At 40.4% G+C, this 24,975-nt stretch overlaps 1 protein-coding gene across 2 annotated transcripts in view; it reads right to left on the reverse strand.

Moving 5' to 3' along the window:
* grid2 (glutamate receptor, ionotropic, delta 2) overlaps window positions 1-24,975 on the reverse strand; it is a 607,329-nt gene that overhangs the window by 110,468 nt on the left and 471,886 nt on the right. For both annotated transcript variants that reach the window (XR_004552792.1, XM_034091023.1), the window contains exons 9-11: window positions 19,053-19,154; window positions 10,965-11,162; window positions 6,862-7,174 (exon numbers count right to left, since the gene is read on the reverse strand). Coding sequence is in view for 1 of the 2 variants with exons in the window: in XM_034091023.1 (XP_033946914.1) it covers window positions 6,862-7,174; window positions 10,965-11,162; window positions 19,053-19,154 (613 nt within the window). In the remaining variant the exon portion in view is untranslated. The remainder of the gene's footprint in view (window positions 1-6,861; window positions 7,175-10,964; window positions 11,163-19,052; window positions 19,155-24,975) is intronic.

The raw sequence follows: 24,975 nt of genomic DNA on the forward strand, positions 1-24,975 counted from the left end.
TTTGTGTTTGCTCGCTTGCATGCCCTGCATAGCTATAAGAAATACTTAATTTGTTGGTCAAAACACTTTCCATCTGATGAAGGCAAATGCCTTCCCAGATGGAAACAAGTAGAAAACATTACATTCAGTTATAACTGCCAAAACAAACATTATTTACACTATTATGGCCCCTGTTAAAAATGTTTGCAATGTTAACTACTGTAAATTGGTCGAACGAATGCCTCCTCATCTGGAAGCTGACCGAGCAGACCCGAGCAGCAGTCAAGAGGAGCCGAGCGCATCCGCGAAGCACACGTCAGAGATCCCGTTAGCCGGCAAATCTAAATATCTTCGGTCAAAATAAATTCCCTTTAGAGCAATACCGCTTCAGTTGCACCACTTATGTGACAGACAAGAAGAGTATGTGACAGACAAGAATAGTCAACTCTAATGTCTAACACTTAATGTGGAGAAAGAGATGTCCTGTATAGGTTGATTGTGCGTTGATCTGTTGGTAATGCCTCGGGGTTCCGGTGGGCATGTAAACAAATGCATAATGCTGCGCTATACTTTGTGGCCTCATCCAGTTGCAAAGCGACACTTATTGTGTAGTTGTCTTTTAATAAGCAGGTAGTCATATCATTAGCTAGAACTAGCTGGATCTGATCGATATGGACATAAACGCGAGTGAAGTCTAATCTGACGGGAGAGAGAGATCAGCTGCTGCTGAAGAGTCGAGACTCGACACGCAGCTCTGCATAAGCACATGCAGCGGTGAGCGGAACAAAACACACACTTCAGGTTAAAATATCACACGTAGCTATTTTAATGACCTCTCAAACTACCTAAACTAGTTATAGAGATGTTTAGTTTTACTGTCGGGTCACTCATTACTGGATCCGCGAGCTGCATGATACTGGCATAATAGATTGCCCGATCGGGCAACCAGCAGGTGAGGCTTCATTGCCCGAGCTAAATACTAGATGGCCCCGGGCCATCGGGCAGTCCTTAATGTCGAGCCCTATTATCCAGTGAGCCAGGGAGTTGGTTATTTTCTCAGACGTGGACTTACCTGGCCCTGAAACCAGTCATCTGGTTGAGTGTGGGTTGGGTCAGGGTGTGGTTCCTTGCACTCGGAGTCGGGCTAACGTCCACGCTAGCTGCTACATGCTTTGCATTTAGGTGATACTTTAGGCTTGATGTGCTGCGGTGATATGCACATTCTTTTTTGCATAATTTCCACACAACCGTGCTCTTATCGACGCTTCCATCCGTCCGTTTTTTAAACCAAATTTTCTCATCCACGGGGCCGACCAAAGCGGTCTCATCAGCTTGTTCGTTCATGTTTGACTATTGTTCACCGTGGTTTTTTGTTGTTTGAAGTCCCATGCTGAAGTCATGAATGTTAGTTGGTGCTCCAGTATAATCGGTACGCCTGAAACTCATCCAGTGAGAAACGTTCCGCTGTGCAAAAATAAGTGCGATTAAAATGCGTTAATTTTTTTAACGAGTTAATTTTTGTGTAATTAATTAATCTTAATTAACGCGTTAAAGTGCCGGCCCTAATACAAATATATAAGCACAGCAGAGGCTCTTGGGAGAAAAGAGGGACAGAGTGTGAGATAGTTAGAGTAAAGAGAGAGCGGAAGAGGGAAATATTTAAGTGTTGATTTTGGCCCCAATTTTAAAACCAGTAATTCAGTGTGCATAGGTGTGTGTGTGTGTGTGTCACACAGACAGTCTGATATTCACATATCTCTCCTCCTAGTCGGGACTTTAATTAGGGGAGAACACCATAAATGGAGTTGGAGAGCGCGTTTGTGAAAGGAGACACATTCAGTGCGACACCAGAGTTTTGCTTTTGACTGTTCTGGTTTGGCTCAAATAATGAAGGCAAAACTTAGAGCAGTCAAGACAGGGCATAGGGGAAGTGTAGGATGAAGAGACAGATAGAGGGAGACAGGGAGGTAACGAAACAGGAAATGGGATGGAGGAACGAGGTAACGTGTTGACTCTCACAAACTAGGCTTGTTTGAGACAAGCAATCCCTGCGCAGACCTGCGCAGTTGCGATCAACGTCTTGCTAGTGCGTTGCATGATGGTTAGTCATTTTGTCCGACTTGCTCTGGAGGCTCGCCCACATGAGACTTTGAAATCTCGCGGGACAAAGACGCCCGCAGCCTTGAGAGCGAGGAGAGGCGAGTTGGCGCAGTTGCTCTCCACGAGTTGCGGAAGCGAAATGCTTGATGGGACACGGCTCGCTGGTATCTCGAGCTGAGCGCTCATTGGTGGTTTTTACCACGTGCTGCTGATGAAACTCTCCAATTGGCTGGCAAAAGTTTGTTGTTGTTTTGTGTCAGTTTTACGTCGCCACATCCATTCCCATTTGTCATCATTGTTCCACAATGTTTATCATCATGAAATTAATATCTATATATTTTATACTATACTGCTTACCGTTTTCATACTTTATATATCTTAGCATATTCATACACACTGTTCATACTGCTCACAGGCTGATATCTAGTGTATTCATACCCCACTGTTTATTCATCATTCAATTAATTCTATATGTTATTCTGTAGATTGTGTACATTACTTTCACTTCACTGCTTGTTGCACCGGGTTAGAAGCTAAACTGCATTTCGTTGTCTCAGTACCTGTAATATGTGCAATAACAATAACGTTTCTCTTTAAGTTAAACCAAATCATTAAAATAAAATCTAAAATCTATGTTGTACACATCATAAAGCTTAAAGTGGCAGCTAAAGAATGAACACAGCAGCAGGTCTGTTCAATTCATGCTCATTAAGCTTCATGTGTGCGGATCTGAAGGGACTGATCATTTGTAGCCTGTCCACCTATCAGTTTTGCAAACATTAAGAGGGAGGAGCATTTCTAATTATGGAACCCAGTCACTGGTGTGGTTCATCATCATGACTGAATTAACAAACCTATATAAAGCAATGGAGATCACCTTTGTCTACAGTGGGTAAAATGGAATTTCCGCCATTGCAAACCCAGCCAGTCAAGCCGACTCCGAGTCCGAGCTGTCCGACTTAAGACGAGCTTTTTGACACCTCCCCCGGCTGCGATCGGCTACTCTCGTCTACTTTCGAGGCGAGCCGCAATGTGTCTCAAACAAGCCTACTGTCTCTTTAAGTTTAATTGTTCTCTTCTTTAACAAGTCAACCTTTCAGAACTTTCTCTCCATCCTACACAGGTTACACATCAGCTGATATGCCCCCTCAGCTTCTGTCGCCTGTTTGCACATTACAGTTCATAGTCCATTTGGTAACTGTGGCCACTTAACTTTTCTTCTCTCTCGGAGTGCAGCTTTGCAAAAAAACACACTATAAAAGAAGCATTGTGGTGGCTATGTTGGATTTCAGATGCAATCTGTTGCAGATGCTCTTGCGGTGGAACACGCTGACCGAACAACACCTGAGGGCACCTCAAACATTGAGCTTTCTGTGTAAAATAGCCCAGAAACTTTTCTCTGCTTTCTTGAAACTGATAAATGATCCCTTTACTGACTTTACCGCTATGTCTTGGCTCTCTTTGATATTAACTGTTACCTTGTTATATTTACAGCATATCCTTATAGCACTTTGAGATTTGATTTGAATGGAATTGATCACAAATAAAGTGGGAAATGACATGGCCTTCTCAATGTAAAAGTCAATTTTTAATTTGCCTTTTTTATTCCGTTTCTAAAATGCATGACAATTATGTTTAATCCACTTTAGAGGCTGTATTTTAAGCGGCATAATCATCTGAGACCATGAAATACACTTTCATTCCACGCCATGTATGAAATTGTCCATCTTTATGTCTTATGTCTTTATTAGGATCCCCATTAGCACTAGCATGAGCATTGGCTATTCTTCCTGGGGTCCTCACACACTCAAAACATACATAAACATACAACAAAATTAAAACAAAACAGCTCATAATTTCATGCTATTTACAGTGAAATGAAGTGAAACTAAAATGGTCATCCAATTATCGCCATCCTAAAGCCAAACAAAAGTAAATACAAATAAGTGTACATAATAATATATGCATACATAGCCACAGGCACAGTTCAAATTTAATTTGTAATACTTAAATAATTTTTTAGCAACCATTTGAAATGTACTTGAGAATTTTCCTGAATGATGTGCACCGGTAAAGAGTTCCAGCTGATCATGGCTCTGGACATGACTGTTTTCTGTCCCATATTTTATCTCACAAAGGCTTTTTTGCTCTTAAGCATATTCTCCAGCTCCTGCTGGTTTACAATCTTTCACAACACTGAATGGAGTAGACACTTTCTTATCAGCACTTGCGCTCAGCTTGTTGAAGCTTATATCTGAAGTAGTGCAACATTCCTCTGACCACTCTCTCTACACCTCATCCAAACCGCTGCAGGGAGTTTCCGTTTTCTGTCCTTCTGAATTCTTGCATGTCACCGTCCTCATGCTCTCCCTCCACTGACTGCCTATGGTGGTTCACATCAAATCAAAAACCTGGTATATACAAGACTGCAAATGAGTTCACATTCCACATCCCTTCGAGCCATGGTGTGTCCGTGCGCTACATACCAGCCAGTCGATCCCCTGCACTCTGCTAATGTTGTCTGCTTGGCTCTCCTAATATTGTGACCCAGTAATCACTCATCCCAGCCTTGACTCTTCTCCCTCCTGGCTCTGAAAAATATTGGAATGACCTTCCCACCTCAGCCAGCGCCAACGAGTAATCCAACTGAAGCTGAACATTAATCTCCTTAGGAAACATTTCACATCCTCTTAAATTGTACCCTCTCTCCCACACCTTCCTTTCTACATGCACTACTTACATACTTCATTCTGTCTCCAGGTATTATTTAACTTAGCCTACAAATTATTTCCCCATATTCCTACATCTGTGACTTTCTGTTTTTACTGACGAAATACCCAAATCACATTTCTTTGGCAGTAATGCAGATATGGTCTCCTTTCAAAAGAGGACAGGCTGAGTGCAACCAAACCAAAATCAAACAAGTAGATGGTCCTTAAGTCTGGCCACTTTCACTGCAGGTGAAAAAACTAATCACAGCCTGTTGCCAAAACTAATGTTGGCATAGACTATGATGAAGCAGATTATGTCAGATGCAGTCCTTCGCATTGTGTGTCTTTACCTCTTCTTCTCTCCCTTTCTCTTTTCTCTCTCCCTCTCCTTGAGACCAATGAGACATAGTTTATGGCTTGCTGATATTTTCACCTCTACTCCCATTCCTTCTCTCCTCTTCCTCTGTGTCTCTCCCTCTATTGGCCTTTACATGCACACCTCAGACACTGCCCCCCCCCACACACACACCCATCAAGAGACATATGGATGAAGGAGAATAAGGAGAAAAAAAGAAAGAATGACGAATAGAGGATAGAGGGACGGAAGGACACAATCGTAGTTGAGGTTAAGTACAATATAAGTGGGAGAAAGAGACACGGATAACAATGGAAAGGCAAATGAGACAGGAGAAAGTAAGTATGATCCCGTTGCTCCTCCCTCTTCTGACCCTCTCTCCCTCTGACACAGCACAGAGCAACAGTCTGGCGTCATGTTGGACTATTCAGATAAATGATTCCTGGGATGAAAGTAAACCACATACCAGGTGACTTAAATCTAGTGAAGGTCTGCCCTCTTAGCCTCGTGGCCGATGTCTGTTATTGCTCAGCTAATTTTCTGAGTGAGATTTTTGGCTGACCAAATCACAAACAATTGACCTGTAGCAAAAGGACAGCTCTGCTCACATGAACATGGATACATATCACACACACGCTGTAAAGAATAAACCCAACATAGACACACACAATGGACAAACCCATGACTTAAAAAAAGGAAAACCTTTAGTTCCCTCTCTCATTTTTTCTCCCTAATGTTACCATGACTAAAATGTTAATTACAGCTAAAAAGAGAAATGATTGCAAATATCAAACCGCAATTAGCATGTATCATCATTATTACCACCATTAGCTGCAGCAAAAGATGGAGGGTTATTTACCAAACATTGTTATGCTCATCAGCTGCTTATTCAGGGTCTGAAATATTTTACAGGAAGAAAATAATATCCTCCCAATTTCCATAATTAGTGTAGTTCCATTTTTTTGCTATTGCTATTTGCTATAGGCAAAGTGTGATTATTGTAAAATTGCAGGTATTTATTTATTATACTACACAACCCGTACACATCTGCACAGGCATGAACACAAGAATGACCATATACATATAATAATTTTCTGCTTTTTTCTTTCATTATATACTCAATAGTTACCAGTTAGAATAGGGTCGAAATGCCAATTATAAATGATAAAAAAAGATTCCACTGCCCTCTCCTCTCCCTACTATGGCTCTATTCCTGCACTGATGACATTTAAATCCTGAGTATGGTCGGACGGATTCTGGAAAATCTGGTGTGGAAAACCAGGTAAAACCTCTCCTCCTTTCTGTTCTCATTTGACTACTGTGCTCAAACGTGAAAGGTCAATCCACACTCATGACACCCCGAGGACGGTTTATATCACATATTTGACATTAGATTACTTTAGCAATCAGCCCTTTTCTTCTATCCTTCCCTCCTCTCCCAGCATCTCTCTATCTTTTACCTTTGAGATGGACCCTGCAAGCTTGTTATTGAAGTACACATCCCTGTAGCATAATATTGAGGAACAACACTTCTTTTTGAACTTTATTAAAAAGCTACAAAAGAATGAGCAACAGCACATTCGATAAATGACATATTCAGTTAAAGATCACATCATGATGTTTCCTACTTTTTGTAACCAATTAAAACAAATTAAAAAAGACTTGCAGCGTGAATTATGTTCATTTTTAAGATTTTATGTAACATTTCTTCCTTACCTTGTTGTACGAAGGAGCCGTACACGAACCACATGGAGTTGTACAGCGTTGTCGGTGACACAGAGCCCATGGGTAGCCGGGGAGGGTTGAGCCAGTTGAGCAGGTACACCAGGATGCCAACGAGGAGCACAGTGCCCGCAATGCACGCCCACAGTGACAGGTCGAAGGGCGCCAGGCAGGCAAACATGTCCACAGTGCGTTCAGCTTTGCGCAGCAGAACGCCCACTGAATAATCCATGTAGCGTGTGGTGAAGTCCACGACGCTCTCTCGCTCAGGCGTGATGGTCAGGGCAGAAAGTCCCACATCTGCTCGCTGCAAGAGGCGGAGGTGAAAAGAGGAGTTTGTAGTATCAACACTGAAAATGTGTAGGTGAGGAACACAGCAGAAAAATGTAGACTTTTGTAACCATAGATAGGCAATTGTTTTCAGTCCTGCCTCAGCCCCTTCCAACAATTTAAATACTTAATACAAAACATTTGTATTTCTTTCTACAACACATCTGGGCTGCAGGTAGCTAAACAAAAGGTATTTCTGAATAGAGACAATATGCAGTATTTTTCTGCAAAATCTAATTGTTTTACAGAACTTTGAGAATGAGTAGTCTTTGCATATTGCTGGGACATGAATGAACCGTTCTAAATAGTTGGGTCCTGAGTGGGGAAAGGAGACTGCCCCTCTTATATTTTTGAGAAACAACCAAAGGCATTGGTTGAAATAAACCATTACCAGCTCTAAATTCTAAGTTATAGTATTATTTTCCTCTTTTCTTTGAAAAAAAAATCCATTATTTTAATTCTGATATATAATGATTCAACAGCTGCAGGGCAGGCAGGAGGCTGAAGGGCATTCAGTGTGAAGGGTGGCAGGGCCTGCTCTCTCATATCCATTTAATTTAGGCCTATTTATGTTTCAATGCTAATCAGTTCACACTTCAACAGAGAAATTATTTCCTAACAAATCAACAAGATGACAACAGATGACATCTTTAATTATTTCCTTGTAAAGACTTGAGTATGTTTGCCATGAAAAAAGGATTACAGATGCTGTTGTAAGCGTGCGCATGTATGTTTGAAAATGAGTGCCAAAGATAGTACAAGTGTATTATGAACTTGTTAGATAATAGGATTGTATTTACTCTAAACAACTGACTGTAACAAGTTAGGTGATTTTGCCGGTGAATACTAAACCCTACAGCCGCTGCACACACTCAGATTACACACTGACAAACACACACTTGCATGCTTACCCCATCTATACTCCCACACACACACACAAAACAAATAAAACATTTAATCTACCGTAGGCAAACACATTTAATCTGCTAATTTCACAGTTGAGTGAGGAAACAAAATGCTTAAATGTGCAGACATTTTCACTTACACTGCATAAGAAGACATTTAGTAGAAGCCCTACATGATGCCTGTTGGTTGAGACAACACTAAAATAGGCATGCAAAGCAAATGCAAATGCAGTGTGTGTGTGTGTGTGTGTGTGTGTGTGTGTGTGTGTGTGTGTGTGTGTGTGTGTGTGTGTGTGTGTGTGTGTGTGTGTGTGTGTGTGTGTGTGTGTGTGTGTGTGTGTGTGTGTGTGCAGTATATGTGTGTGTGTGCAGTATATGTGTGTGTGTGTGCAGTATATGTGTGTGTGAATACAGATTAATTTCTATGCTGACTGCTGTGGTCAGTCGACATGGAAACTTTCAGAGAGCACTCTGGGTAATAATTATGTGGTATAATTGGGTTTTCGGAGAGATAAACTGCGTTGCTGACTGATGGGGGAAACAAAATGTTCAGCCTGTGCTTGTCACATTATTCAATGTGCTCACTTTGTGAGATGTTGCATTGGGGGAGGGGGGTTACAAAGGCTAGACACACACACACACACACAAGTATACAAGGTCAGGGAAAAGAGACCCAGTTTCAACAAATATTCAAGCCTGACATACAGCAAAAAGAAAATAATCAAGGGAACGTTGGGAGAAAACATTGCTGAAAATAAAAAGAAATATCCTTGACCTACGGCATTCACATGCAGGAAATGAAAAGATAGCTTTTTCTTTAAAGTTTGAAAATGTGATGAGAATTTTCTTCTGTCCGTGTATTCTTTTTTATATATTGTTGATTTATTGACTTTAAGTGAAAGTAACCTGTGCCCTTTAACATCAAAGAGATACCTCCCGACACAACAACACTTGCATTTGGCTAACTTTGTTGCATTGAGCATCAGCTTAAGGTTCAAACTCATACATTTTACACAACAAAACATATATTAACTGCATCTACATTTTGAATTACATAACAATTCTAACTAGGTTTTTGATATATTTGTCATGTGTTCATAACATAATATTACCAAATCAGGAATGGAATTTTTTATATTCATTTATTAATTGAATGGGACAATTTTAAAGGCAAGGCAAGGCAAGTTTATTTATATAGCACCTTTCAGCACCAGGCAATTCAAGGTGCTTTACAAAAATGAAAGACATTAAGAAAATGGCATTTAAAATCAGGCAAATTATTTTATTTTCAGGATACAGTATGTTATGTCTTCCTCATCCTGGCACAGACACAACATACCTATTAGTCTAATTGCATACAGTAGGTGGCTGTACTAATCGTCATGAATGAAAAACAAGTTTAGCAAACTCAAATGAAATGTTAAAAATGTGTACCCATCTAAAATATGTCTTTACATTATGCCTTTACTTATGCTGTTATTGAATGGAAAAAAATTCCATCTCAAATACCTTGTTGCATCCCATTTTAGCAGTCCTTAAATTATTTTTGGGAAACAGAATGGCGTGACAATGGTGAGCTGAAGCCTTAACGGTTGGCCCCCACATGAATGTTTAAACGACCCTTAGAGGAACAGTGAGGTCTGAGAAACAATGGGCTTTTTCATATTTTGATGCTTTGTTGAATATTTCTATATTTTTGCATAGGGTTTGTTACTGTATAAAACCTTTTATTTCTACAGAAAAAGGATTACGGATGTAAATGAGAGCAAATCATGTTGCATGTGCAAGGAGCATATTTTTTGGAAATATTGATCCCAAGTTGAATATCTGAAGTATTGTCACTACTCAGACTTAACATAGAGTCATTTGAAGGTAATGTATCTTGTGTTCGGTGTCTCTTTTTCTCACTTGCTTTATGCTGTTAACTTTCAAACGTAAATAGGCAAACATATTCAGTACTTACATCTGAAATATTCAGTGTCGGCTACTATAGTAGCTGATCATAAAGACGGACAACAAAAGAGCATTAGCATCTACTTTGAGGGCAATAAACGTGTCAGAACATAAGATTGATTTGCTCATTTACCACACACACACACACACACACACACACACACACACACACACACACACACACACACACACACACACACACACACACACACACACACACACACACACACACACACACACACACACACACACACACACACACACACACACACACACACACACACACACACACACACACACACACACACACACACACACACACACACACACACACACACACACACACACACACACACACACACACACACACACACACACACACACTCCCTCTCAAAAATATTATTGATGAATTCATGTTTTTACTTTAAGGGAAACAAGTAAATACTAAGGGAGTTAAGATGCTGCCAGATGTGTCAGATAGTTAAAGATGCTTGCAGCTTCTCCTCAGATATATGCCATATGACCCAATTCTACTCATTTTAGACACCATGCTGTATTGGTTGATTAATTACTGTCTGAATTTCCCTTTCCTATGTTAAGAAGTTGAAGTCATCCCTATAGTAGACGTTTTTGTGTCAAATGTTACGATTGGAATCCAGACTCAACCTGAAGATGGCTATGGTCCTAAAGAAATGTACACAAGTGATGCCTATAACAGGTGTCTGCAAGCCTGCTTCTTCTTTTGTATAGGCAACACACTCTTATATCCATATATCTCTGTTAGTTCTTCAAATATCTATCTCATGTCATTCTTCTCCTGGATTCCATTATATTGTTTGTGTATTTTAAGTGTCTTTTTGTGTGTTCTGACATGTGTTTTTGCATGTATGTTAATTATTTTCCGCTCACCTTAAAGACCAATTCCCCCATCAGTCCGTTCCATTGCCCGTCAGGCTGCAAACTGCCGTATTTATGGTCTGGAGCGACGTAGATCTCATACTTAAAGCCCAGGTAGTCGGACAGAGCATCCAGGACGTCAATGGAATAGCCTTGGTACTTCTTTGGTTTTCCCAGAACGTTCTCTGACACCATTACAAACGGCTCCTCCTGTAAGGCAAAGATCAATCCGTGTCAGTGAGTCAGTCAAGCAGCCGATCAATACACCACTCGTTCAAGCATTAAATCACCCAATTACTCAAGTGGCCATTCTACCACCACAAATGCTCATTTTAAAGCATGGCAGAACTTCTGAAAGAGCCTACATTACACATACAGTACAAAAAGGTCATGATCAACACACTATTTGCACAATTGTAGGTCAACAAAATCAGTTAAATTCCTGTATGGGGAAAATATATTTTACAGCATTACTGTTGTCAAAGACTACAGATAAACACTCCCTCTGGAGATTCCAGTACATTGAAAAAAATAAAAATCTTGTACGGTTAAATACATAAGTCCTGCCTTTGACAAATCAAAGCCTGTTCTGTTTTAAGACCTGCATGTTTTACATCCGCTCAGTCTGGTTCCTATTCCCTTTTACTGACACACTATTACCCTTGAAAGCCTTGCCCTACTCTTGATATGCTTTACCATCCTAAGTATTTGGGTACAAATGGGATTTGTCACCCCTCTGACACGTGAAATGTCATAGCTACGGTGAAATCGGACTCATGCGGGCGTTACATGTATCACATCCCCCTCTGTTGTAGCACCAATGGCTGTCCTTTATACATTATGGAGCACTAAGAGCATTGGGACTCATTAAAACATTTCTCTAAAGTTGCTCAGTTTAACAAGAATTGGAAACTGAAAAAAACGAAAATATCAGCGGTAGCACATTTTCCTTTGAACCAATATGGTGATAAAAAACAGTGTAAGATACAAAAAAAGATCGGACCAGGGGGGTATACTGTGAAGCAGGATTTTCGCTTAGCCGGCTAAATTCAGGGAAAACTCCGGCTTTCCGGTCATCCGAAGCTGGTTCTCTTTTTAGCAGGCTAGATCTCCATGGTAATATATGCTAAGCAGCTAACCTGGTCGGGACCAGGTTAGGTTGCAGGCTAAGAGCTCAACTCAGTGAAAACACCGCCTGCTGACCAATCAGAGCTCAGTGTGCGGAGTTTAAAGCGATCAAGTCATATTACAGGAGAAAGGAAATACAGAAAAGCTGCCGTTGCAGGAAAGACGGCCGGCAAAAATCACCGACTGTGTGAACGTGAACATTAATAGAATATCACCTCCATCTTCAGAGCAATCTGACTATTATAACATTAGCGTTAAGAAAGCTTACTTAAATATCGGCCACAACATAAGTAACCGGATCAGAGTAACATTAAAAGAGCCTGTGACACGGTTTTCCCCCATCATCCAAACCCATCAATTTGAGTACATATTGTCCCCTTGAAAACCGTTACTGAACTGATTTTGGATATTTGTACTTTGATAACCATTAATCTGCCTTCAATGTTGACAATTTTCTGGATCTTCTCGCGGATTCTTCAAGTCCCGCCAAATGATGGGTGACGTCATTGCGTGCACAGCGCTCCAGCTGCACCGTCCAGGATCCCAGCATCTGCATGTAAACCTTTATATATATACAGTCAGATGTAAACGCACGACGGCGCACACAGCAGCAAGCTCAGACAGCGGTGACAGGTTAATGTTGAACGTGTCTGAGAGCTCATATGAGGCTGAAGGATCGGTTTATGTTGTATCTGTTAGAAGTTTAGGAATGAGGTGCGTCAATATGGGCGATCATATGGTCATGTAGCCAGTGGTGGACTGGGACTAAAAATCATCCCGGGACTCTCGACCGGCCCACTTCGGTACCGCTAGTAAATTGTCAACGGGGGGAGTGGGGGATGTCAGGGTGCTGTAGATAGTAAATGTAAATATGTAAATATGTGTGTCACTGCATCCTGGTAAAATACAAATATAATGTATAATGTCTGTGTCTTTGACATTAGCGCTGCTCGCCACCTGTGCCCTGTACTACGAAGCCAGTTCAACAGACCCTGGATATGTTTGAGTAACAAACAAACTAACAACAACAAACTAACAAACGAGATCTCGCTAAGCGGTCCTACGACGCTGGTTATCAACTCGGTAAATCAAGCCAGGGTTTCTCTCTCCTGCTGAGAGCGCGTTCACGTCTAAGACACGAGTGGATCTGACTTTAATTACATTTGTCTCGAGTGTTTCGTCAACATAATGTGTTAAATAATACTTCTGCATACAGTCTGTGACACTGTGAGTGTTGCACGGCCAGATGAGGCTGGAGAAGCTGACTCAGATAAGGAAAGATATGATATATTATGATATTATATGATCGATGATCTGATTGATGATGTAATATGAATGATAAGTGCGACACGTCGGAGTCTTCTCTGCATACGGCAGTTTAAACTGTATTTCCTTTATCCTGTAATATGACTTGAGAGATTTAAACTCCGCACACTGAGTTGATCTCTTTTCTATAGACGCCGGAGGCGGGCAGCGTCAGGTAAAATAAGTTATTTAGCCTTCCCAAACCTGAGCCTCACGCGCCGCCTATGGGGGATGTGCTGGTGATTTATCCGACCGGCCCACTTCGGTACCGGCCCATCGGGATTCGTCCCGATGGCCAGTCCGCCACTGCACCCAGCCCACGTAAATTGTCAACGGGGGGAGCCTCGCCGCGGGGAAACGGTGGACCTAGTGTCCCGATCGGAGTGGGAATAATAATAATAATAATCCGTGCATTTTATCCATTAATTTCCCCAACATTGTGGTAAAAAAAACACACGTTTAATCCATGTTGTTGGTGTACTACAACTACAAAAAGCATCGGTTTGTTTTCTCATCAGGAAATGCAGACCGGCTCAAACAAACGATTTTTAATCATCATCCTCACTCATCATTTAATGTATCATATGTTCGCCGAATTGACATGAAAGCACTAATAAATGTAGTTTCATCCACTTGAGTTTACAACCACAAAAATAATCGATTTGTTTTTATATCACATCCGACGGGAGGAAATTCAGCAGCTTTCACTCCCGATTTTTAATCCTAATGTAATCATCATCTTCACCACGATCATTTATGTTTATGTCGCCGAATTGACATGAAAGCACTGACAAATATGAATATACTGTAGTCAACTTCATTAAAACGTTATTAACGTGCCTAATCTCAGTAATTCACCATTTCTACGCATGACAAGACACTTTGTCCGTGTTTGGCTCTCGAAGCGTTCCCGCATTGACGTCACTTCCGGCTTCCCCCAAAACTTCAAAATGAGTCAAGGAATTTCCCCGCGATGTTCGAAATTATTGATATTTAACGGAACGGTATCGCTTTTTCTTTTTTAAACTGACGGTTCGAGATTACTAGTAGCCCAATATTTCATTGCACAACAGTTGTTGGGATGGTGTCACAGGCTCTTTAAGTACAGTCTGCGGCATATCACTTCATAATGTATCATATCTCTCCTTATCTGAGTCAGCTGAGCCGTATCTGGCCGTGCAACACTCACAGTGTCACAGACTGGATGCAGAAGTATTATTTTAAGCAACACATAAGTTGAGGAAACACTCGAGACAAATGTAATTGAAGTCAGATCGTGTTTTAGACGGGGCAGTGATATCATAAACCTGTTAATGTACGCATTCAAACACTTTTTCTTTTGCCAGCTGTATTCACCTTGCAGGTGCAGCTATGTGGCTTTGATCCTGGATAAAGTGTTTAAGTCATGGATGTTTAAAGTTTAACTTCTTCATTTTTTTTGACTAGTATTAAAGTTCACTTTTCATTCAGGAAGTATGACGCTGCGCTGTCAGTACGCTTCTCCATGTTTGTGATTGGTCGAATGCTCCAAATACCACCCCTTTCATGTGAACGCGCACCTAACTAGATAGGACACGGCTGGCTTGAGCGATCCACTTGATAACCAGCGTCGTAGTACAGTTTAGCGAGAGCGCGTATGTTTTGGATTAGGCCAACCGGCTAACTCAAACATATCCAGGTTAGGTTGAACCAGGTTCGTAGTATAGGCCCCAGGAATACTTCTGCCTACTGTTGATGTGTTGAAACCAAAACAGATGCAACGACATGAGGTAACTTAATAATGTATTTAAATATAACCTATCAAACCTTTTCAAGTGAATTATAATGTTGAAATCAATAATTGCCTCATGCATTTCAGCAGATTTGTTTTTTATTGGTTCATTTTGCAATGCACTTGGGACAGCTGAACCTCCCATTCATCAATATCTCCATGGCATCTAAAGGGCAGCGTCCTGTAGAGGCTAGATGACATCCAACAATGCTGACAAACACTGGTATTAAATGAACACAGCACAGGGAGAAACCAATGCCTTTTCAACAAGAAGAGCTGGAAACAAAATGTATATTTACTTTTATATACTGTACTACGATTGAGTGTTTAATTGGAGGAATTTTCTCTTCAGCTTCTGTCTAGTATTTTCACTCACCCTTTCTCTCTCGCCCCACTTTTTCTCTCCTCTTTAATAAATCCCTATTGATGAGTGAAATGTTTTAGGCCAATATGTCCTGCGGATTTATGAGGGCCTGCATGTTATTGACTGGATACTGGCTGCCCATTAAGCACACATACATTCACACACACAAGCTGTCAACATTAACATGGCGGGTTCTAATCCTCGCTAGCTGCTGCTGTTCAATAAGCTATTAGTCAGTGAGTGGACATGCATGCCAAGTCCCTATCTCACCTCAAGCATCCATCCACCAAGGCAGGAACACCAACTAGCCCACACACTTACTTAGTAATCCCCCCAAATACACTGCTGATTGTTGGTGAATGTTAACACTGGATCATTGTTTCTAAAGTAAACCAGGCATTGCATTGATAAGATTTTTTAAATGTAATTGGTACTATTTTTTTCAGCGAACACGTAACATATGAAGGTGTTTAAATATGACCCACACGTTTTTTTCCCGGCCTACTATTCAGCTTGTTATACATATGGTTTCCAAGTGAACAGGCTCTGTGATATACAGTGAAAACACACACTAGAACAAAATCAAACATATCCACTGTTTACATGACTGTATGTGTTGTTGCATATACACTTGCACGCCTACTGGAGTTTGCTTGCTAACAATGGCACACACCACAAATAGCAGCTGCAAATCAATGCAAAGCAGTACGCAGTTCTGAGTCTGTGCATGATCGAGAGTTTCAACGTAGTTTAAGCATGATTGGCATTTTATCTCATTAAAGTGAATTGTAGGTATAGGAATATGACACAGAGATGCATTAAAAAAACATATGTCAAACAATGTTTTTAGAACAGCCATATGTTCTCTGACAAGTGGATAGGCTTTGTCACTGATACCATTTGAAGTTGGCAGGACAGAACATGATAGTTCTCTCTTTCACTCAGGCATCTACGTTAACCACACTGACTAGTTGAACATACAACTTGTTGAATTGTAACTTGTGTTTCCTTCTCTCTTTCTTACATGTTATGATGTATAGTGATTAACAGGTCCTCTGGTTTTAGTGCAGCGCTTGTCAGTCACTGGTTTCTTTTGTTGATCAATGTCTGCCTTTTTCATTCTTCCTACAGTATGTATTCCCGAGCATCGCCTATATTTTCTGTAGTTGCTTCTTACCGTGGTGTCTTGCCTTCTGCTTCACTCACTTGCAATAGATTGATATAATTCAAGACAAATCCCCTTCTAAGATGTATTCTGGGTATGTGATGCTAATCTGTGGTTCTTGTTCTCTCTCTCACTTTGTTGTTATTTTCCAGTCTGTTTTTTCCCCCTGCCACTGACCAGCTGTTTGATATACACCATTTGGCATCTTTCCACAACCCAACGTCTCCATCTTTATCAACACATTATGTCTAGGACACCTTTTCTCCCTCCATCAATCTATCCATACGTTGAATCCCCTCTTTGTCTTAACGATATTGCTCCCATCTCTCATTCGCCTCATCCCTCCTCCTAGTACCTTTCCTTCACTCTCATACCTTTGGCACAAGTTCATCCCATCTCCTCTCCCCTGAAAATACAACATGTTGTCTTCATGTTGCAAGGAGGTTTTTGACACATGATTGGGAAACATGGCAGAGGGTTCCTCTGTGGTGATGTGTAGCAGTGAGCATCCCCAAAACCCGAAATTCGAGTAACATGTATTTTGTGAAAACCTTGCCGGTCTCTGCAGAACATTAGGTTCTGTTCTAAAATGAAATTTCCCTCTGTCTCTGTTTGGTAAGGATGGAGGATATGTTTCAAAAAGCAACAAAGAAGCAGTGGAGTACATTGTGAAGGTGATTCATTTCTTCTTACTCTTGTTTTTCTGTCATATCTTTACTGTTGCTATCTAATGAGGGTGTACCCCATAGTATAATTACTTACTGAATGTCTAAAACAATTGAGTGGAACCTTATCAATCATCATTTATCATGATGATCAATCACCCCCAGTCTCTACAACACTTTAAATTGAGGCACCAATTTATCTTGAATTCTATTTAGTGGTTACCGTGTGCCTTATCATCTTCTAAAGCAAAACGTCAGGTTCATTTGGGGAGACACCGAGCAGTCTTTCCTTATTTCCAAAAATGTAACCTACAGTTAATAAGGGACACGGTCTGCCTTTTGCTGCGTTTGAGCTGCAATATACTGTATATTCCCAGTTTGCTTCTATGAATGTGGAGTAGAGCCAAAGAAAGGAGGCTGAACACTCGAAAGCTGAGAGTATAATGAAAACATCAGCAACTAACTAACTAACTCAGCAGATGAATCTCACCAAATTAGGAACATATGCAAATCAGTGATTGGTTATTTAAAGCTGTCTGATTTTGCACTTTCAGAGTGTTACATCGGAAGAAAGTCAACTTTTGATCAACGTTTCAAAGCTTCAAATTATATTCAGTCCAATTTGTGACCTGACTTTAAATTGTACTAAGGCCTGAAGGAACCATGAACACATAATTATAGTGATGTAGCCATTGATTGGTAACATCCATTTAATAATCACTATAGCTCTAGCCATTCAATAGTATTGATTTAGAGTCATTAGCCCTAATAGTGGCACAATCTCCTCGCCAATTAACTAATCGATAACTGTTCAACCGTCTGAAAGACAGAATACGACAAACAGATCATTTTAGAGGTTATTGTAAGTGCAGATGTGTGTTCACAAACATGCTTGTTAGTTAAGTGTGTAACATGGACAATCTGCATGGAATGACCCCCACAAATAGAATATAAAAGGTAGAAAAGACAATATCAGCTGTACAGTACTACATCTGTACCTTAATGATGGGAAAAGGGGCGACAGTCAACAACACAATCCTTATTCTTTGATATCAGGATGATGAAAACAAAGACTTTAAAAAAAGGGATTGCCACAAAGATGTCTAGAATTATCTCTTTCTTCTCTGCCTCTCACTTCAAAGATGGGATATGAAGAATCTACAGCAGTAAATCTTTAAATTACTCATGGGATGTACTCAAATCGATGCTGCGGGCGAGACAGAAAGAGCTGTAGTCCCACTATCATCAAGACTCCAATGTTCTCTATCATCTAGCTGTCAAATGTCAGAATGGAAGTTAATTAAATAATGATGGCTTGGTCCATTAGTGAGCTCATCCTGTGTGTTTGCCTTTTCTGACACCTTGCTTTCATTTCAACACTTTGTCTCATAAATGTTTGTCAGCCATTGTCCTTCTCTTACACAAGCTCTCAGTCTGTCGCTCTATACCTCTCCACAGAGACCGAGATGAATGATGGGCATAGAACTAGACAAAAGGACGGATTTACAATAGAGCAGAAGGCTGAAATCTGACATGCCAGCAGTAGACGCAACAGTCTGTCTTTGATTGTTCTGAGTTAACAGCAGGACCATTTTCAAATAGGGAAACAGGTCTTTTTACGAATGGCCAATTGGAAATCACAGAATGATAAAGGAAAAATACATACAAAAATAAAGGAAAAGCACAGGTGAGCAATACTCACCAGGACAGTGACGACTCGTAGCACCACTCCTCTCATGTTATTTTCCAATTTCCTGTCTGTCAGGGTGCCGTTCAAGCCATGAACTGGATCCCATGTTGCCAGCTGCAATGTACAAACACACAAACACAAATAAAGAAGTTAGATTCTGAGGCATTGTAGATACCGCAATGAACAACCAACCACATTTTTTTAAGCACATGCATAAGATTAACACTGACAATTATTGTCACAGCAAGGTTCATCCCTGCACTATGCACTGTTCCTGCAGAAGAGATGCTGATTTTATTAAACATAAAGGTGCTTTTATAAATCTGACCTAGACTCCTAGAATGTCTTTCAAATTGCATCATATACCTTCAGTATTTACCCCCATACCACATTATTTAATCCCCAAAGCATATTTTCTTCATCTACATGCTGTCTTCTGCTTTCAATAAAATATTGTTTTTTAGCTTCAAAGATCAAACTAGTCTTGTTTCCCTGTAGACTAGAGAGAAAGGTAGGGGGAAAAAGAAAGTGATTTAGCTGTCTGCCATCCAATGACAACAAAAACCCCAACCATACACAAGCCCTGTGATACACACAACATTGCATGGCCAGGGGAGTATACGACGAAGCAGGATTTTCGCTTAGCCGGCTAAATTCAGGGAAAACTCCGGCTTTCCGGTCCTACGAAGCTGGTTCTCTTTTTAGCAGGCTCGATCTCCATGGTAACTTATGCTTGGCGGCTAACCTGGTCGGGACCACGTTAGGTTGCAGGCTAAGAGCTCAACTCAGTGAAAGCACTGCCTGCTGACCAATCAGAGCTCAGTGTGCGGAGTTTAAAGCGATCAAGTCATATTACAGGAGAAAGGAAATACAGAAAAGCTGCCGTTGCAGGAAAGACGGCCGGCAAAAATCACCGCCTGTGTGAACGTGAAAATTAATAGAATATCACCAGAGCAATTCAGAGCAATCTGACTATTAGGCCTATAACATTAGCGTTAAGAAAGCTTACTTAAATATCTGCCACGACATAAGTAACCGGATCAGAGTAACATTAAGTACAGTCCGCGGCATATCACTTCATAATGTATCATATATTTCCTTATCTGAGTCAGCTGAGCCGTATCTGGCCGTGCAACACTCACAGTGTCACATACTGTATACAGAAGTATTATTTTAAGCAACATATTAAGTTGACGAAACACTAGAGTCAAATGTAATTAAAGTCAGATCGTGTCTTAGAGACGGGGCAGTGATATCATAAACCTGTTAATGTACGCATTCAAACACTTTTGCCAGCTGTATTCACCTTGCAGGTGCGGCTATGTGGCTTTTATCCTGGATAAAGTGTTTAAGTCATGGATATTTAAAGTTTAACTTCTTCATATGTCTAATATTATAGTTGACTTTTCATTCAGGAAGTATGACGCTGCGCTGTCAGTACGCTTCTCCATGTTTGTGATTGGTCGAATGCTCCAGATACCACCCCTTTCATGTGAACGCGCACCTAACTAGATAGGACACGGCTGGCTTGAGCGATCCACTTGATAACCCGTGTCGTAGGACCGTTTAGCGAGAGCGCGTATGTTTTGGATTAGGCCAACCGGCTAACTCAAACATATCCAGGTTAGGTTGAACCAGCTTCGTAGTGTAGGCCCCTGATTTGTGCTTAGAAGAAAACACAAACACATCAGAGAAGCAGAGGGCATGGTGCAGGAGGAAATATGGGATGATCCATTTCACTAAAGCCTGGAGTTATTGTGCAATTTGCAATTTTCTGCCAATTCTTATCAATTCCGTTTTGGGACCAATACCACAGTGAAGATTAGCTAAACTGGTTTCTTTGATATACTCTGCCATCAACATTTCATATCCTGTTTGAAGCATTTTGACAGAATAGAAAGCAACAGTTTGGTAGCATTTAGTTCCTTTGAGTATTGGAGCAGGCTTTTGCATTAGAGGGAACTGTTGGACAACAGTTTGACAGGACTGAGGTTGACCAACAGGCAACAGGGAGGGGTTCCCTGATATTGTTTTTCACACCTTACACACTCAAACTGTAGAAGTGGGCCTCACACAAACACACAGACATACAACTAATGTTCCTGTTTCACCTATTAAGCTCGGAGAATGTTAAACATTCATTGGACTTGCATTGGTAGATTACACTAAGTGACCCGCCATCATTTCCAGCACAGTTCTGCCCAGTTTGATTTGAAATCCAATCATCCAAAACTGATTTGACCAGTGCATATTTTCAGGGTATTTTTTATACCTCCCCTTAGGACTGATGGCATGCTAGGACGAATTGATCGACACCTCTCTGACTCTCCATTTAGCTTTACTGCACCTGTGGCAGTAGGAAATATTCCACCTATTTGAATACGTTCAATCCCATTACCTCATATCATTCCGAGCATAGCTACACCCAACTTGAATGTGAGTAGAGGTTAAATGAAACAGCTGTGATGGTGTGCAGGACTTGTAACTCTCAAAAGTATCTTTAACATAGGTATCATGTCAAACTATTTTTATTATTATTACATCGCTGTGCTTTCAAAAAGTGAGTACACTTTTACCCTGCTTGTCTGTCTGTGAATGTATCACAGACAGAAAAACACAGCCAGGTAGAATACATCACATGTAGTGCTCATTTCCGCCTGTAGGGGGAGGTGTGGAGCTTGAATCTGACTCTTCTCTTAACACATTCAAAATCAGTATGATATTTTTAGTTTTATCCTCTAGCATTCACACTTTTTCAATACTTTGTTTTTTGAAGATGAGCAAACTAACCTTTTTTTATAATACAAAAACGAAGTGTTGTCTTCTCTTCATTAAAAACCTGCTGTCAATACAGCCCTTAATAGTGTAACATATGTCAACACCCTACTCTCGATTCATGTATGCTGGCATTAACCCCCACCCATCTTTTTAATTATGGGCTGTGTATATGTGGGTGGAAAATGCAAAAGATAAAAAGGAAACACGTGATAAGGCAGCAAACCAGAGAACCAGAAACAGGGAGAAATCGGGAGTACACAGCAGATGAAGAAGATACTGATACGTGGAGAGCAGCAATGATGAGACATTTTAAAAAGGTGAATTTACGGCAAAGCAGCTGTTTTAAGTGCTTGTAAAAAATGTGAAGGCGTATGATTAATAATACATTAGTGGTGCAGCAAAACGCAACGAGAAAGACCAATAGCACTGCTTTACAATGGTACCTGAACACACCTGCAGCCATGTATGCCCACATAAACATCCATAACGGATTCAGGCGCATGTTAGTATAGATGTGCATATAAAAGAAATAGAGCAAAGGTCAACATAATGTTGTCTAAAAAAGGGAAAACAAATCACAAATGATGCAGAAAATACATTTTCTTCAGCGACCTCTCTTATCAGTATCAATCGTCCACTCAAAGAGCTTTAATAAAAACATGACATGTTCTGACAGGTGTGAATCTCAACTCTGGCGAGGTGATGATTTTTACAACTATAACCTGGCTCAGAACAGACTTGACATTAACATGCATCGCGAGATATCTGACCGTAGGATCTCAGCTGTCGGTACAATAGTTCACACCTGACATTAGAATTCTTCTACACATGCTTTTGTTAGTGATCACTTGTAATTGTATCTCACTTCTTCTCTGTTCTATATGTGGTGTGTGCATGTGTGTGAAACATTGTGTGAGGGCAGGGCACTAAACAAGCAACATGCAGGGACACACGCACATATTTTGAAGAAAGGTTATTTTAGTACAGTAATACTGTGCATACATGTATTAAACCACAGGAAAAGAGAGAAACATATTAACATATTGCACGTATCTGATTTTTATTAATTTACTTTTCTGACAGAGAAGTGTTTTAATTTACAGTTAAAAAAAGTTTAGATCAATCAAGCATTGAAATGGTGTTGTATAGCAGGCTGGGCTTCCCCCTCGGCGACATTTGGTTGTTTACTTTCTAGAGTCTTGACCCTTGTCTTAGATTTGGTGGCTTAACAGCAAAAGCCCTGTGAAAAAGGTAATGAACAGTGAAATGTACAGTAAGCAATTGAACCTTGGCAAACACACCTGCCAAAGCACGTTGTATTCCAGACTTGCACTAAGCTGTTTACCAATATGGCACTGAGCCCCAACCCTTATATTGCAAGAAAGTGTGAATAGTGCAGATAAGATTTACAGATAAGACCAAATAAGACAAAATCAAAACAATGTTTGTTATTTTGTATCAGTGTTTCCTGTACTACCTCTATAAGACACATATTGCCTTCTGCTGCCATGTTACCCTTAAGCAAGGCACTTAATATTGATTCCTCTTGACTGCGTTAATAACAACAGTTCCTATGACAGACTACTTTGAAAACAATGTTGATCTGTTATACATGTTGCTCCAGTTAACAGTCAATAAAGTCAACATCGGTTTTAGCCTTCGTTATGGGCTGAATCCTGTTAGGACTGCATTTTGCGGCTGTGAAAGAGAATGTATAGAACATTTAAGAAGATTCAGCAATGAACAGTCTGCAATGGCCTGTAATGGAAGGAGTCTGTGGTGCAATTCCCACAGTGTTTAAACATTAGTCAATATGATGCGGAGCAACACATCAATCAACATTGTCAAGCCCCACAGTATTCACAGAGGCTATCAATCAGCGGCAGGCTTTGTATGCAACTGCTATGCAAATACTCACCTTCACACACATTATGCATTAAAGGCAAATTGAGTTAAACTCCCCCGTTTTCACTATGGATTGACCATGATGCATTATGGATTTTGAATAGTATGATTACATGACTTAATGAGCCATTTCCCAGCCACTGAGATTTGTGTTTTTAAAGGCTCAGTTTCTGGAATTAAGGCAGATGAGAGTCACATTATCCTGGGTTATTGTATTCTACTGTATTAAAACGTGTCTTCTTGTTTGAACTACATTTATATGTGCATTTATTTGTGGGTGCACATGACTATTTGAAATGCCAATTTGGCTAAATTCCCCTTTGTTTTCAATGTCTTTTTAACTAACTATCATAAGATTGATAGTAATTGTTTCTTTGCTGGTTGAAGCGTTGTATCTCTGTAATAACTACAATGAATAAAATACTATTTTAGGTAAGAATATAGACACTGGGTTTCACTGGCCATACAACTAACAATTATCATCCGGCAAAAATATACTGTACATTATATGAAATATAATTATTATTATGTATTGGTATATTTCTAATTTTACTCAATTGCTTGACACCTGTCAATATGCTGCAATGTTTCCGTCCCTCCTTTAATTCCATTTGACATTTTTCTCAAATATACTGTTTGTAGATTTTTCAGACCACCTACAGTAACATGAGTAGATGAGGAACAGAACAGTACATTGGAACTAAAAGAACCTTTTTTGCAAGTGTTTGTTCTCAAATATCCAAATACCACTATTTCTTATGTTAATCACATTGTTTTTACTTTTACATAACAGTGTGAAGGCAGCTTTGTGTGTGAGTCAGGACCTAAAATGGCAGCCTGGCTGCAGAGTGGCCCACTGCTTCTGCTTATCTCCACAGCTCCAGATAAGGGCTCATTTCCCCCCCGACAGTATGAAATAAATGTGCATTTGTGGGGGTGTGCATGTTAAGTGAATGGCCCACTGTGCCTAGAGCGTTACCATGAAGACTGAGGCTTCAAAACATTACCATTAGCAACCCACTACGCTTTCCCCACTATTTATCTAAGACTTTCTCGATTCTTCTATCTTTGCTTCCCTCTGTTGCTCATTTACTGCTTTCAATTCCGTTTTTCTTTATGCTTTGGACACGAGTTCTCCCCTCTCTAACTCATGCCATATAGGTCTTTCTCATCTTAACACTAAGTTCTCTGCAACACTTGCTTAAATCCCTTGAATCAGACCGACAACACTCTTGTGTGCATGCACCCAGCA

This window comes from Pseudochaenichthys georgianus, chromosome 9 (genome assembly GCF_902827115.2).
Source record: "Pseudochaenichthys georgianus chromosome 9, fPseGeo1.2, whole genome shotgun sequence".
NCBI classification, from domain to species: domain Eukaryota; kingdom Metazoa; phylum Chordata; class Actinopteri; order Perciformes; family Channichthyidae; genus Pseudochaenichthys; species Pseudochaenichthys georgianus.